We start from the raw sequence: 16036 nt of genomic DNA on the forward strand, positions 1-16036 counted from the left end.
TGTTTTGTTTTGTTTTGTTCTGTTCTGTTCTGTTCTGTTCTGTTCTATTATCATTCCATTCCATCTTGACAGGTAGAGTCAAATTCACACTTACAGGATTTTAAATACAAAGAATTAAAGGAAGAAAGAGGGGAGAAGCAAGGTCAGATGCTAATAAGCTAATATTTTTCTAATGTATTAAGATAGTCCTCAACTTACAACTATTTGATTAATGTCTCTTTGAGGTTACAATGGCACTGAAAAAAAGTAACCTATGACCAGTTTTCACATTTACAACCGTTACAGGATCCCCATGGTCATGTGATTAAAATTCGGGCACTTGGCAACTGGGGTGTATTTAGGACAATTTCACTGTCCCAGGCTCATGTGTGCACCATTGGTAACCTTCCCAGTTGCTTTCTGACCACAAAGCCAATGGCGGAAGCCAGATTCATTTAACGACCGTATGATTCAATTAACAGCTGTAGCATTCGCTTAACAACTGTGCCCAAAATGTCGTAAAATGAGGTGCAACTTGCTTAACAACTGTCTTGCTTAGCAATAGAAATTTTGTGTTCAATTGTAAGTCAAGGACTACCTGTATAATACTTTAGTCTTTCTTTATGTGCCCCTCCAATTTCTACATAGGGCAAACTACTCAAACTCTGAGCAAGTGAATAAAGACACTGAAAGTGAACATCAGAATTAAAGTAGCAACAGGACAAGTTTCAGATTCTTATATATTTCCTTGTTAACTTCAGGGTAATTGTGTTGGGAAAAAAAAACTTTGCCAACACTATGCACATCCCTGCAATCATCAAACCAACAACATTTTGCTGCTCCCCAAAACTTATATCCCAGTATAAGTTATGAACAGTCACTTATGTAATGACCAAAATTACAATGGATTTCCTCAGGACTATTTACAACCCAAATTCAAAGTTCCAACACTCCTATGACTGCATTTTGAGTGCTGGGCAATTGGCCTACAATTGTGAGGTTTTTAGCTTCCTACAGTTACATTTAGCCACAATTTAGTACGATATTTGCCAAAATCTGGCATTTACTTCTGGTTTCTGACAAAAAAACTTGCATTGCAATTCATTTAATAACTGTTAGGTTTGCTTAAAAACTGTGTTGATTCAATGAACGACAACCTCAAAACTGGTTATAAAATACGACACAGTCACATGGGGACCACTTAATAACTGACATACAATCATAATTCCAAACTCAATTTCAATTGTACCTCAAGGATTACCTATAAAGATAACTAGTCTGAAGGTATCCCAAAGATGCTTTTTCATGAGGCAACTGAACTTTCTTGTTTTTCTTTGAAGACGTTTCGCTTCTCATCCAAGAGGTTTCTTCAGCTCTGACTGGATGGTGGGGAATGGAAGGATTTATACTCCTTGCAGAAGAAGCTTCTTGAATGAGAAGCGAAACATCTTCAAAGGAAAAACAAGAAAGTCCAGTTGCCTCATGAAAAAGCATCTTTGGGACAACTGTGATATGCATGACTGAAAATCTCCATAGACATTTAGTCTGAAGATGTCAGGAAACTGTTTGTATTTTATAGATAAGAAACTGCAGTAAACTTTCTATGAGTTGATTACAATAACAGTTTGCTAACAGAGGGTTTTGAAATTTTAATCTTGCTTTTTTAATTATTGTTTTACCTGCTACAGTAGCTGTTTTTGTCATTAATATAGTGGATAGATGACTGATTAATGTGGTAACCTCTCTGCAAATAGAATTATTAGTTTAAAAAAAATGGGGGCCTATTTCTCAAGGAGTAGGAAACTAATATTGTTCTAATATATTTATCAGCATTCAACTAAGGGCAAATAATATGTGTATGTGTATTAGTGGTTTTTTAATGTACTTTTTAAATGTCTTGTTTGTTTTGTGGGTTTTTTGTTGTTGTTAGTTTGTTTCTGTTAAAAAATTAGGAGTTTTGTATTTAAACTGTTTTTAATAAATAAAAATAGAAAAAAACTGTGTATTTTATAAGAGAGGATTTTTTTTCCCTTGGAAAATGGCCTATTGCACAGTGTATGAGAATTACATCTCTTGCTCTCAATTAAGGTTATTGAAGATCAAGCAAGAAGATTAATATTTTGTTTTCTTTCTCTTATGCTCCAGAAAATTAATTAACAGGTTAAGAATTTATAGTAGGGAACATTTTGTTCACAGAGACCTTTCAGTTTACTTTGTTTTATTATAGTTAATAAAGGAATTGTGATAGATAGAAGAGCTTGCAATGATTTAATAAGGTATAATTTATACATCATTACAACTCAAAACATTACTGCAGTCCTTTTAGATATGAAATGAATGGCAAGTGTCCTGCACAATAAATCTCAAAATGTTGAATCACATCAAACAAAAAAACCAATAAAAATAGTTACTCACAACTTAATGTATCATTAACATCAATGTGTTTATCTATATAAATAAAAATATAAATGTTCGTTTGTTCAAAATCTTAAATCTCTGAAAGTTCTTCACCAATTGCTTTGAAATTTTGACACAACGTTGCATTCGAATATGCACGTGTTTTTATATACCTATATTATATGTAACAGGTAAAAACATGCTGTTTTTGAAAAACAGTGCCATCTGTTGAACATAATCTCTATATCTGCACACACAATGGAACAACAAAAAATATTGTATACCCACAAGCATTGTGAAATTAAACATATTACAAACGTGCACTTTCTCTTTTCTTTCTTTTCCATTTAACCACACTGAGCCACAGCAACGCATGGCTGGGTACAGCTAGTTGTAAATAGAACTTCATCTCAATAGAACACAAATTAACTTATTTTCAGATTACTGCCTCTTTTCCTGCAGTTTCCTTCCTCCACTTATTTTAATGGAGTGTGCAAAGAATTTAAATAGAAAAAAAAAGCTAGTTATTAGAGATAAATAGAAGCAATACATTTCCTCTAATAAGAGTAACTGGGAAACAGTTATCACCCTTTCAAATTATAAATATGTTCTATATGCATAAATGTCTTTTTATTATTTGTAATGGAATCAATCACCCAAAAGAGAATAAGGGAAATTATCTATCCAACATGCTGGTCTATAGCCAGAAAATCTTTGATCTTGGCAGGAAATCTCATCCTCTACCCTTCTTAACAGAATAACAGATTTGGAATGGACTTTGGAGATCTTCTAGTGTCAAACTCAACTTCACTGAGGGCCGCATCAGCATTGCGGTTGCCCTCAGAGGGCCAGGTGGGTGTGGCCAGGGTGGGTGCAGCTTACTGGGTGGGTGTGGATGGAGTGGGTGTGGCCTACTGGATGGGCGTGGCCAGTTCTACATCATTTGTGTCAAGGGTGCCTGTGGGGGCCTGGGCAGGAGTGGGACAGATCTGAGGGTCTCTGGCAGAAAAGGGTGGGACCGGGGCAAGTGCCAAGGCATGGTCCACAGGGGCAAGTGCCAAGATGGCCAGCACAAAATTGTACATTGGCTCCCGGCTGGCCTGGGCCAGGGCCAAGGCAGTGGGAGCCATTCCCTCACTGTTTACAGGATGGCTTCGTGGGCCACATGAAACCACTTCATGGGCCGTATCTGGCCCCCGGGCCTTGTGTTTGACATGTCTGTTCTAGTTCAACCCTATACCATTTCAGACAAATGGTTGTCCAATCCCTTCTTCAAAACCTCAAGTGTTGTAGCACCCATAACTTCTGGAGGCAAGTTGTCCAGTGATTAATTGTTCCAACTGTCAGGAAATGTCTCTTTATTTCTAGGTTGCTTCTCTTAATTGTTTCACTGTTAGATAGTTTTTCCTTAATTCCAGGTTGCTTCGCTTCTTGATTAGTTTCCATCATTGCTTCTTGTCCTGTCTTTGGGTGCTTTGGAAAATAGGTTAGGTTCTTTGTGGCAGACCCTCAAATTTTGGGACACTGCTATCATGTCTCTGTTATCTCTTATAGAGAAAACACCAAAAATACTCACTGAAGCTGCCCACTGGGGGAACCTTAATTGGGATTTTTTTTATGGGAAGCTTGTCTTTTGAGGAAGGCATCTCAGATACTTTCAAGACATTCAGAATTTGCTCACCACAACTTTGAAATAAACCTGGAAATAAACAAGCAAGCGGTGTAGTTCCCCAAATATTGATTTGACATGATAGTAGTAGTTTGTTTCAGTATGTTTATGAAATTCTAGATTTTACACTTGTCAGTTTATTGTTAGTCTTCAAGGGGGGATCCCATGTAAAGAACATTGCAATAGTCCAATTAGATTTTTACATTTGTGTATTTTTCAAAAATGATAGCATATTCTAGTCCAGGGGTCTGCAACCTTAAACACTCAAAGAGCCACTTGGACCCATTTCCCAGAGGAAAAAAAAACACTAGGAGCCGCAAAACTTGCATGGTCACATGCACGCGCACGAGGGGGGGAGCTTGATTGAAGAGTTTAATTAAAAAGAAATAGAGGCTGCTATGCATGAGTTCTCTCTCTCTCTCTCTCTCTCTCTCTCTCTCTCTCTCTCTCTTTCCTCTCCCTCCCTCTTTCTTTTTCTCTCTTTCCTCTTCCTCTCTCTTTCTCTCTTTCTTCTCTCTCTCTTTCTCTCTCTCTCTTTCCTCTACCTCTCTCTCTCCTTCCTCTCCCCCTCTCTCTCTTTCCTCTCCCCTTGTCTCTCTTTCTTTCTTTCCTCTCCCCCTCTATCTTTATCTCTTTTTCTTTCCTCTATCTCTTTTTCTCTCTAGCTCTCTTTCATCTCCCTCTCTCTCTTTCTCCCTCTCCCTCTCTCTCTCTCCCTCTCTCTTTCTCTCTCTTTCTCTTTCCTCTCCCCCTCTCTTTCTCTCTTTCTCTCTTTCCCCCCTCTCCCTCTCTTTCTCTTTCTCTCCCTCTCTCTCTCTTTCTTTCTCTCTCTTTATATCTTTCCTCTTTCTCTTTCTCTCCCTCTCTCTTTCTCTCTTTCTCTCTCTTTTTCTTTCTTTCTCTCCCTCTTTCTCTCCTCTCTCTCTCCCTCTCTCCCTCTTTTTTTCTTTCTCTCTTTCACTCCCTCTCTCTCTCCCCCTCTCCTTCTCTCCCTCTCTCTTTCTTTCTTTCCTTCTTTCTTTCTTTCTTTCTCTCTCCCCACCCTCTCTCCCTCTCTCCGATCTTCTACTCACCTGGCAAGCTGGCTTCAAGCTGTTCTCCAACAAGCTGACACACATTGAAATTGGGCTGGGTCTCTTCTGCCGTTCCTGCTTCCTGCAGAGATGCAGACAAGGCAGGAGCCCCAACCAATAAGCTTGTCAGTTCATTGGAGAACATAGTGAGGCCACTCTCTTTTTTACACACACACACACACACACACAGAGAGAGAGAGAGAGAGAGAAAGAGAGAGAGAGAGAGAGAGTGCCTCTCTCTGTCTCTGCCTCTGTCTCTTTCTCTGCAAAGGGCAGAGGAGGCTGGGAGCTGCCTGTGGCTCTGGAGCTGTGGGTTGCTGACCCAGGCTCTAGTCCAAGCAGGCACTGGAGATTGTATAAGAAGGTCAACACAAACACAGAATAACAATTGTTAAGAATCAAGTGAAGCATAGTTAAGCACTCTCCATTCAGGGTGTCAACAAAGGAGAATCAATCAATTTACAACAGTTCATTTAGTGAACTTTCAAGTTACAATGGCACTTGAAAAAGTAACATATTTATGATGATTGCAGTGTCCTGGGTCATGTGATCACCTTTTGTGACCTTCTGCCAAACTCTTCCTGTTCAAGTTAAAAAGAAAAAAAAACTTTGCATAACACAATGTGTCTCATCTTGTTATTCCATCTCTGAGCACCAAAGATCTAGCTCCTGAAAAAAATTAGTGTCCACCTTCAGCCCTTTCTTTCTGGTCATCAAATGGTTTTCATAGTCATACCACTGAATTCACATTGTAACCAAGAATATGAATTTGTTACCTATGTTTTTATAAGTTTCCATGTCCAAAAATGTGAAGATAATGAAATATGTTACTATACTATACAATTTAATGAGCACCTTAAGGACCAAATTAAGTTGATGCAGTTAGCTAGAATTGTATGGATCATTCTTCTGTTAAAGAATTGTTCTTTTCCCCTTTTGATTTATTTAAGCCAGTATAATTTATCTGAATTTACTTTTTTGCACAGCATACTTCAATTATGTCTTTTTGTTCCCCTTTGGAAAATGTACATGAGTTTTGTTGTTATTATTGTTGCTGCATTTCACCACTTTAACATTAAAAAAATACGGTTAATTTTTGAGAAATCATTGCATTCTGATTGTTTCACACTTATGACTTTGACCATAAACAGAATATTAGACTAGACTAGACTGGACTGGACTGGACTAGACTAGACTAGACTAGAGAATAGAATAGAATAGAATAGAATAGAATAGAATAGAATAGAATAGAATAGAATAGAATAGAATAGAATAGAATAGAATAGAATAGAATAGAGCTGGAAGGGACTTTGGAGGTCCAGCCCCCTACTCAAGCAGCAGAATCTATACCATCTCAAACAGGTGATTGTCCAGTCTCTATGTCTCTTGACATAGAGACAATCTTACATTGTCTCTATGTCATAAGGAACAGCAAATGATAGAATGGAAGAGAGTGAAGAAAAGGAAATGGGAAGCAGGTCTGTGGTATTTGGGCGTACCTATGCTAAGATCAACTTTCCAACTCAATGATGTCCTTCCCTCAAGACCACATTCGACAGTGGTGCAGATATCCATGTAGCTGACACCATTTTTTGCCCTATCCAGCATTTTATTTACTTCTGTAATGGTCATTGCAGATATTTTAGTTTTCATTTTGTATGAAGCTTTGACATACTAATTTACTTACTACATAAATGGAGGCATAGCTTTTAAATTACTGAACAGAATGGAGAACTCTTAGATGTATCTTCGAGAATACATTCGCTTATTCTGGAGACGGGAGGGGAGTTGAAGCAATATTAAGATCTTTTGTTCTTCCCTTAATAGATACTTTGGAGAACATCAACCAAAACATAACACAATCATCAAAATGGCCATGTTACAAATTCATTTTGTAAAATCTAGATCTTGCCATTTTGGTAGGAATTTAAGATACAGTAGTTTCCATGGGATCTCTCTTCATTTCAATGGTAGCCTTGCAAGATGAAGGAGGTGAAATAAATGAGGAGAGCTGGCCCAAGTCTGCAAATGGTTTCCATGGCTGAGAATGGACCTGAAGCTGGGTCTTCACACGTCTGAATCAACCCTTAATTTCTACTTCAGAAACATAGATATTCAATGAGCTCATTTTTCAGCCCGTGTCCAAAATAAGCTGTATCACAAACGCACCACATGTCTTATTCATTCACCACACTAAGCTACAAAAATGTTTTTCAGGTTTTTCAAGTGAAAAAGAAACTTTATAAGTTTATAATGGTGAGTCTATTTTGCCGTGGGGGGGGAACTATTATTGCTGTAATACATCTATTAGTATTCAACTAAGGGAGACAATATATGTGTGTGTGTGTGTGTGTTCTTGTCTTTTTTTTTAAAAAAGTGCACTTAACAAAAATGCCTTGTCTAGTTTTGTTTTGTCTGTAATTTTATTCTTCTTTTTTTGAAGTTTGTATTTTAATATTCTGAATAATAAAAAAAAAACTTGTATAAAAAATAAAGTCATCACCAGCTGAATGTGACTGAGTAAACATTTTCATATAATTAATCTTTTCATCTGGTACATACAATGTTTATTTATTTATTAAAATTATTTGCCCCCTATCTCACCATGATGGGTTTATAACCGTAAAAAGGAGAAATGAAAAAAAAATGTGAAAAGAAACAGGAATAAGGTAACAAAGCAATGAAATAAACCATGAAAAAGAATATAATGAGAAATACAGCTATATGATTACCAAAAAAAAGAGAGGGACAGATACAGAGCAGAGAACAAGGTGTGTGTGTGTGTGTGTGTGTGTGTGTGTGTGTGTGTGTGTGTGTAGTCTGCCAGCAATTCAACAGCCATCTCCAGACTGGAACTCCACCATTTGAACCGCAGACCAACTGGTAGAGCCCAGTCTTTAGGCCCTTTATTAATTGAGCAGTATCTACAAGGATAACAAAGGATAACAAATATTCTTCAAAGTCCTTTTTTCTTTCTCTCAGTCTCTCTGTCTTTTCTCTTAGTTCATTAACTTTCCCATCTGAAGGACTGAAGTATGGAATCTACACGCTGTCATCGGTTTGATGTTGTACATGCCCTTATATTCATTCTCAAATATCTCATTCCCCTGACTAGAAGATGCTCATCTCCATCCACAAGCATCCTTCAAAGCTGTTTTCACCTGCTTGTTTCTCAGGCTGTAAATGAAGGGGTTGAGCAAAGGAGAAACCACATTGTTCAGAACACCTACCGTCTTGCTGAGGTCCAGTCCACCACTTCGTGTGGGCTTGACATACATGAAAATGCAGCTCCCGTAGGTGATGAAAACTACCACAATGTGAGAAGCACAAGTGGAGAAAGCCTTTTGCCTTCCAGTTCTGGAAGGAATGTGCATGACAGCAGCAATGATTTTAATGTACGAAATTATTGTGATAGCCAAAGTCCCCAGCACAGTAAAGGTGGCCATGAGAAAATCCATCAATTCCAGAAATTGGGTGTTGATGCAGGCAAGTTTGATCAGTGGCATATTGTCACAGAAGAAGTGATTGATGATATTTGGACCACAGAAGGGCAAACGAAATAATAGAATGAGGGGCGTTATGACATAAAGGAAACTGATAATCCAAGATCCTACCACTAACTGAGTACACAATTGGCTGTTCATAATGACTGTGTAGCGAAGAGGGTTGCAGATGGCTACGTACCGGTCAAAGGACATTGTGGACAGAATAAAGAATTCAGCGGTGCCCAAAATAAAATAGAAAAAGGCTTGTGAAAAGCAGCCAGCAAGAGAAATGGTGTTGTTGCCTGAGGCCAAGTTAAACAAAGCCTTAGGGATGGCAGAAGAAGTAAATCCTATTTCCAAGACAGAGAAGTTCCTGAGGAAAAAGTACATAGGGGTATGGAGGCGATGGTCAACCAGAGTGATGTAGATGATGAGAAGGTTTCCCATGATGGTCAAAAGGTAAGTGAGAAGGATGACCCAAAAGAGGAGAATCTGCAGCCATCGGATGCGGGCGAAGCCTACAAGAATGAACTCAGTTACCATAGCTGTCTTGTTCAATATTTCTGCCATTCCACTATGGGTTATTTCTGGAACAAAATCTCTAAAAAAATGGAAAAGGTCTGATGCGTCCAAACTTTCTTTCAGAACATTGGAATAAAAAATAATAATTTGATCCCTTTTGAAGTTGTAGTGATCAATAAGAAGAGTTTGAAAACAGAGAATAGTTGAGAGATTATTAAATTGAATGTAAAATTAAATTTACATTATAGAAAATGCTACTCAGAAAGTCTTCAGCTACCAGGAGGAAAGTGTTATTGGAGAAACAAAGTGAATACTAATGCAGATCAGTATGAGAAGGAGAAATACCTTCTCCAAACCCTTTCCTCTTTTTCTATTAATCCTCCCATTTTTGTAAATCACAAAAGTTATGCCCATGTCCTTGAAGGTTTTCTGTATGTTCCTTCTGTAGCAATTCCCATCTTAATTAAAGAGATAAACTTGTTAATTTGTTTACAAGCACCACTGGTTCTTTAGGGAATTCATTCTCTCTATGAAAAAAGTTCACCTGATTCTTCTAAAACTTGAGGCAATTTTCTCAAACAATTAGGTGTCAGTCCTTCAAGGTAGACCAAACTTGTTAACCAAAGACATCAAACTGATTGACCAATCCAAAGCTAAGAATGGTGATTCTTCATAGCTGAGTTCTTTATTGTGTCACATCTATAGACAAAATCTTGCCAGAACACTACTATATGCACCTACAATATACTCTCTGAGTATATTGGGGCTGTCTTCAACCTCTTTCATATGTAATACCTGGACTGAGTTGTCTCTTGCTGTTCTGGAATGTAACTCCTCCCACCTGGAAATCTATCTTCTTACTACATTCCATCACACTAACAATCTTTTGATTAAAAGATTGTAGTAATAGAATCTTGCAAGTCTGAATGCATATTGTTTCTCCCTTTTCTTATCTTCATAAGAACTAGAGAGGGTCACGTCTGAAATGTTTTCTCAGATTACAGTTCTACTCCAGAATCATTTTTTTCCTCAGGGGATATTGGACAATCGAAGCCTGGCACTCCACAAACAATTCCATCAATAGACATATTGACCTACAACAGTGGTGGGATTCAAATACCTGAATATCCGGTTCTCTGTGTGGATGCAGCCCTGGGCCTCCAAGGCCTAGAACGGACTTCCAAAAATGACATCAATACACTTCTGGTGGGCCAGTCTAGGCCTGGGAGACCTCCTCCAGGCTTCTGAGGCCTAGAACAGACTTCCAGAAGCTGCATGGGTTCAACCGGTTCTCCGAACTCAACAAAATTTAGCTACCGGTTCTATCGAAATAGTGCGAACCGGCTGAATCCCACCATTGACCTACAACCAATCTACAAACCCCTCAGAATCTCAATCAGTCATACAGCCAACCAGAGATAGCACCAATGCTCAACCAACCCATGCAAGTCACCCCTCCATCAGCAGTTCACCTCCCAATGAGCTTGACCTACTGTAGCCTCCCCATTACAAGACCCACCACAAGACCCTCACTTGACACATCCACACCTGAAGCCCTTATAAACAGAAGAATGCTGACACTGACATCCCCTAAACTCTGCTGAAGATGTTACCTAGCCTGGTAATGAAATGTTTGGAAACCAACCCACAAGCTCAGAGAATGAACTTTTACCCTCATCCTATACCTGAGCTACAGATATTCACCACTATTGAATATTGGACAGTAGAAGGGAAGTATATTTTTGAAAGAGGGCATGATGCCTCAGCAGTTAAAGATGCTGAGCTTGTTAGCTGGAAAACTGACAGCCTACATTTGAGACCTGAATGCTGTGCAACAGGTTGATCTCCCATAATTTGCTGCAGCTCCTGCCCACCTAGCAGTTCTAAAGCATAGAAATGTGAGTAGATAAATAGGTACCACTTTGATAGGAAGGGAGCAGCATTCTGTGTGCCTCAGCATATAGTCATGCTGGACACATGACCACGAAAGAGGGTTTTGTTTTGTTTTGTTTTGTTTTTGACAACACTTGCTCTCTCAGCTAAGAAACAGAGCATTTTATAGAGGATATTTTTAATAATGTTACAAATCAGAGGCAAAGCAACAATATATATCATTTTTTCTCTCCTTAGTTTATATTTGGCAGGCAGTATTTTCACCAGTTACAATATACACAAAACAGATTCAGAAATTGTTCATGGTCTCTAGGCTATGGTCTTGCAATTTTCTGTGAGTAATAGTCATTTTTCTAGATTGTGAAATGGTGCTGATTTTGCTTACAAATCAGAGGCAAAGCAAATGCATCTGTTAAAATGTTACCCCTTAATTCAATGTTTGGGAAGCATCACTTTCTCCATTCTCAGATGTACCCGCTGTGCAGTTTTGCTGTCTTCTTCTTCCATATATTTTCAGGGCAATGAACATGGAAGCCGCCTCTTATAAACAATGAAGCTAGTTACCATTTTAAAGCATAAGGTGCAACATGTATTCGAAACTAACTGTGAAGATCCCACAGGGACTTCTCGAGGATCAAAGAAACCTATTGCAAATTGCACGAAACGTCTATCAAGTATTTTCTGTCAGTTTCTCTGTAGATATCAAACCCAAAGACAGAACAAAATATTGTGTGCATGTTCCTGATATATTGTGCTTTATTTTGTTGAGGATTATCAGTTGTTTTGCTTCCTGATTACCATGTCCTCTTGTAAACCACCTCAGTGTGTGATCATTACATCTGAAAGCAGCACATGCTATAACTTAAGAAAGCAGAAGTTGAACTTTAAAATCTGATTCAAGGTCACATCAATGACAAATCATTTCAATTTCTTGCAAAACTCAATCCATTGTCTCAGTTCAATCCTCAATGCATCCTGCACTTGTCTGTTCCTCAAACAATATATAAACGGGATCAAAAGTGGAGCCAGAACAGTATTGAGAAGGGCCATCATTTTGTTGTAATCTAATTTGCTGCTGCCTTTGGGTCTTATGTATATGAAAACACAACTGCTGTAAGTAATGGAGACCACAGTCATGTGAGATGCACAGGTGGAAAATGTCTTCTTCCTCCCTGTAGTTGATGGGATGCGCAGAATCGTGGAAATGATTTTGACATAAGACACAATGTTGACACTTAAGGTCCCAAGCAGAGAGAATGTGGCAATCACAAAATTAATCAGTTCTAGGAGACTGGTTTCAACACATGAGAGTTTGATTAGTGCTCCATTGTCACAAAAGAAATGATTGATGATGTTGTTAGGACCACAAAATGGCATTTGAAAGAAAAGAATGGCTGGAACTAGAATTAGTGACAAACCCCCAATCCAGCAACAAAGTACCAATAATGAGCAGATTTGTTCATTCATGATGGTTGTGTAGTGAAGAGGGTTACAGATGGCTATGTAGCGATCAACAGACATTGTGGCCAGTAGAAGGAATTCAGTGGTGCCAAGAACAAAATGGAGGAACATCTGTACAAAGCAACCAGCTAAAGAGATACTCTTGTTACCAGTGGCTATGTTGGCCAGTGTTTTAGGAATGATGCTACTTATATACCCAATCTCTATCCATGCCACATGTCGGAGGAAGAAATACATTGGACTACAGAGTTGGGCATTCACCAATGTGATAATAATAATCAACATGTTTCCTATCAATGTCAAAAAATAAATCCCAAGCAGGATGAGAAAAAGGCCAACAGCAATTTGTTGGTTGTTAGTCAGCCCTAACAATATGAATTCCCTCACTGTGGTGCTGTTTTCCATTTAGTTCATTCCTAAAAATAGAGTGAAGTGAGAAGAGATTATTCCAACTTCAATTTTGTTTCAGTTGCCCATTACAAATGAACACAATTTCACCAGCTTTAATTCTCTGTAGACCATCAAATGGTTGGTCTCTGACATAAGTAATAAATGATGGTTTGAATCGGATCAAGGTACTTGTAGTCATCATCCTAAGAGAGTATAGGAAACCACACTGTATTCTCACCTGTCCAAAATAAGTCATACTTGGAGTCATGAAAAAAATCTATTTTTCCATGGTTAAAGTATCTGATTATTTTATATTTGTTCAGTGCTCTCTTCCCATCTAACCTGAGAAAAGTCATTTTTCTCTTTCTGTCAGAAGAAAATTCTGCTTAGAGAGGGCAGTAAAGCACTGTGAAGCGGTACATAATCTAAGTGCTATTGCTATAGCACAGATGTAGTATTTCTGAGAAAAAAAGTCTTACAGTAATTTTATATCTTCTATAATGGTCAGTGAATATTGAACAGCTTTCTATCAATACTATGCTAAAGTAGTTATTGCTACTAACCTTGTGTTTCAAATTGATAATGTTTCAAGTCCTGAAGAAAAGATGATCCTATCATTCTTCTCAATGCAGCTGCATTCAGAAAACATACTTGGACCGCTTAGCAGCTTCTCTGGGTTTAAGACTTATCCTGTTGCACTAGCAGAAAATGATGAATCTCGCTTGAAGAGGAATAATTTTTCAGAACTTCCTTGAACAACAACAGCTCCAGTCACAATTTGGGATAATTGTTGAATAAGGAAGAAAGATGGGGAATAAAAGAAAAGAAAAAAGAATACTGTATTACCAAATTGGAAATATGTCCAATATAGATTAATTATCAAATCATTTCCAACTCCTACTGAACAGAAGATCTGTTTTTAACCTGGTCCTTCAAATCTTCCAATAATACGTTCATCATGCTGGAACTGAGTCTGTCCACCTTACTGCTGATTGTCCTATTCTGATGATTCCTTTCGTTTTTCTAAGCATTAGATCCTTCTCTGGAAAGCTAAGTGTTCACATTATGTGTCTCTCCATTGTAGACACAGTAGAAAATTCATCAGTCCCTTGTTTCTTCCCAATGATCCTCCCTTCTTGGGTCTACAAGAGGATTCATAGTAACAGAGATAATACAGAAATACAGAAGAAAACAGTAGGAAGAGTCCTTGGAGGTCTTTAAGTTCAACCTGTCCGAAGCAGGAGACCCTATACCAAGCCACACAAGTGGGTCTCCTGCCTCTTTTTAAAAGCCTCCAGTGATGGACCAGCCAGAACTTCTGAAGGCAAATAGGTTACTTGCTAATTGTTAAATGTCCCTTTTGGAAGTTCACTCTAGGACAACACCTTTGTGCTGGTTAACATCTCCTTAGCATTTTGCCATGAGGGTAAAGTGGGGAGATGAATTCAACATAAAGCTTATTCAGGGAAATTTCAGACTAATTAACTCTCTGACAAAATATCCATCATCCAGATTTGTCAGCCAGGCAAATACAACCTGCACGCTTATAAACTAGGATCAAAAGAGACTTGATTCAGAAGTAAGTTCTAATGGGTTCTGCAGGGCATATTCCCCTATGATGAATTATAGGAGTAAAACAAAATTGGCTTGAGTTTTGTTTCTAAACGCATCCTAAACATCACACATTAAAAAGCCTTTACCTACTGCAAAAATCTGAAACTCTGCAGTCACGGTGTTGATATTCAGAGCAGAATTAAACCTCAATGTTCTTGGGTCACAGATATACAGAGGACAATTTTTCTGCATACATACATACATATTTTTTCACAGCAATGAGCATAGAAGTAACTTCTTATAAACCATGGAGGTTGTTATTGTTTTGAAGCATGTGGTGTAAGAGGTATTCAGGATTGGCTTGCAAAGCTCCCTCAGAACCTCCTCAAGCAGTGATAAAATGCATTGCAGGGGAATCTGTATCAGGTTCTCTATAACTTCTTCCTCTATTGATGTCAAACCCAAAGACAGGGAAAATCATTGTGTGCACATTCCTCATGTAGGGTGCTTTATTTTGCCCTCTCTCATGCCACACACCAAGTTTGGTTGTGGTTTCGTTCTGCCTTCATATCTGTGATAAATCACATCAACGGCTGTGATTTATAAACCACAACCTAGGGTTTGTTAGTTTTTGAAGCACAGAGTGCAAAAATTGTGTCATCTCATTATGTTATAGGGATAGGTAATTTCCCCTGTGCTTTGGCTGGTGTTGGTTCAATAGATATGTCATTTCAACAGAATAATCCCAAAGGTGCTTTTTCAAACGGTAACTGGAACATTAGAGGTTTTTAAGAAGAGGTTGGACAACTATTTGTCTGAAATGGTATAGGGTTTCTTGCTTGAGCAGAGGATTGGACTAGATGACCTCCAAGGTCCCTTCCAACTCTATTATTCTATTACACACAGAGACACACTGACAAACTTATTATTTTCCAAAATAATCAGAATAGAGAATAGAGCTGAAAGGGACCTAGTACTGTGTTTCCCCAAAAGTAAGACCTACCCCCAAAATAAGCCCTGGTTTGGGGGCAAGGGACACAAATCAAGCTAGGGCAAGAGTGAAAGGGTAGAGCTGCCCCACGCACCCCACACCTACTTACCTTACCCGTAGGACCGCTGCAGCCAGACCTCCCATGCCCCAACACCTATCTTGCCGCTGCCTGAGTTCTTCTGTGGCTGCTTGTAGCTGCATGGCTGGTAAGGTGGCAGGAGGCCGCACCGCACTTCAGGCTGGTGCCACTCACACCAGCCCGAAGCACCATGTGGCCTCCTGCTGTGAGCAGTGGCACCATCCCAAAGCACCACGCGGCCTCCTGCCATCAGCAGCGGCACCACCGCTATGTGCCATGTGGCGTCTGGCCACAAGCAGCAGCAAGCAGCCACTAAAGAAGTCAAGCAGCAGGTGTCAGGGTGTTGAAGGCCTGGCTGTGGCAATCCTAAAGTAAGACATCCCCTGAAAATAAGACCTGGTGCCTCTTTTGGAGGCAAAAAATATATAAGACTGGGTCTTATTTTGGGGAAAACATGGTAGATCTTCTAGTCCAACCCCTGCTCAGGAGACCCTATATCTTTTCATAGGTAATTGGCCAGTCTCTTCTTAAAAACCTCCAGTG

At 38.9% G+C, this 16036-nt stretch overlaps 2 protein-coding genes across 5 annotated transcripts in view; both read right to left on the reverse strand.

Annotated features, from left to right (window-relative positions):
- Window positions 1–7673: 7673 nt before the first annotated feature.
- LOC120302061 (olfactory receptor 49-like) lies at window positions 7674–9518 on the reverse strand. The gene has a single exon (XM_039329988.1). It carries the CDS (start codon window positions 9171–9173, stop codon window positions 8241–8243), a length of 933 nt encoding a protein of 310 aa, XP_039185922.1. The 5' UTR covers window positions 9174–9518; the 3' UTR covers window positions 7674–8240.
- Window positions 9519–11756: 2238 nt separating this feature from the next.
- LOC120302048 (olfactory receptor 49-like) overlaps window positions 11757–16036 on the reverse strand; it is a 39969-nt gene continuing 35689 nt past the window's right edge. Inside the window, exons 1-3 of one of the 4 annotated variants that reach the window (XM_039329956.1) lie at window positions 14686–15054; window positions 13433–13634; window positions 11757–12895 (exon numbers count right to left, since the gene is read on the reverse strand). In XM_039329956.1, coding sequence (XP_039185890.1) covers window positions 11937–12884 — 948 coding nt within the window. In that variant the 5' untranslated portion in view covers window positions 12885–12895; window positions 13433–13634; window positions 14686–15054 and the 3' untranslated portion in view covers window positions 11757–11936. Of the gene's footprint in view, window positions 12896–13432; window positions 13635–14569; window positions 15055–16036 lie in introns of those variants that run through there. The other 3 variants (XM_039329954.1, XM_039329955.1, XM_039329953.1) reach the window with 3 other exon arrangements.

Source organism: Crotalus tigris, unplaced genomic scaffold, assembly GCF_016545835.1.
Source record: "Crotalus tigris isolate CLP2741 ecotype Arizona unplaced genomic scaffold, ASM1654583v1 scf7180000024422.1470167, whole genome shotgun sequence".
Classification (NCBI taxonomy): Eukaryota; Metazoa; Chordata; class Lepidosauria; order Squamata; family Viperidae; genus Crotalus; species Crotalus tigris.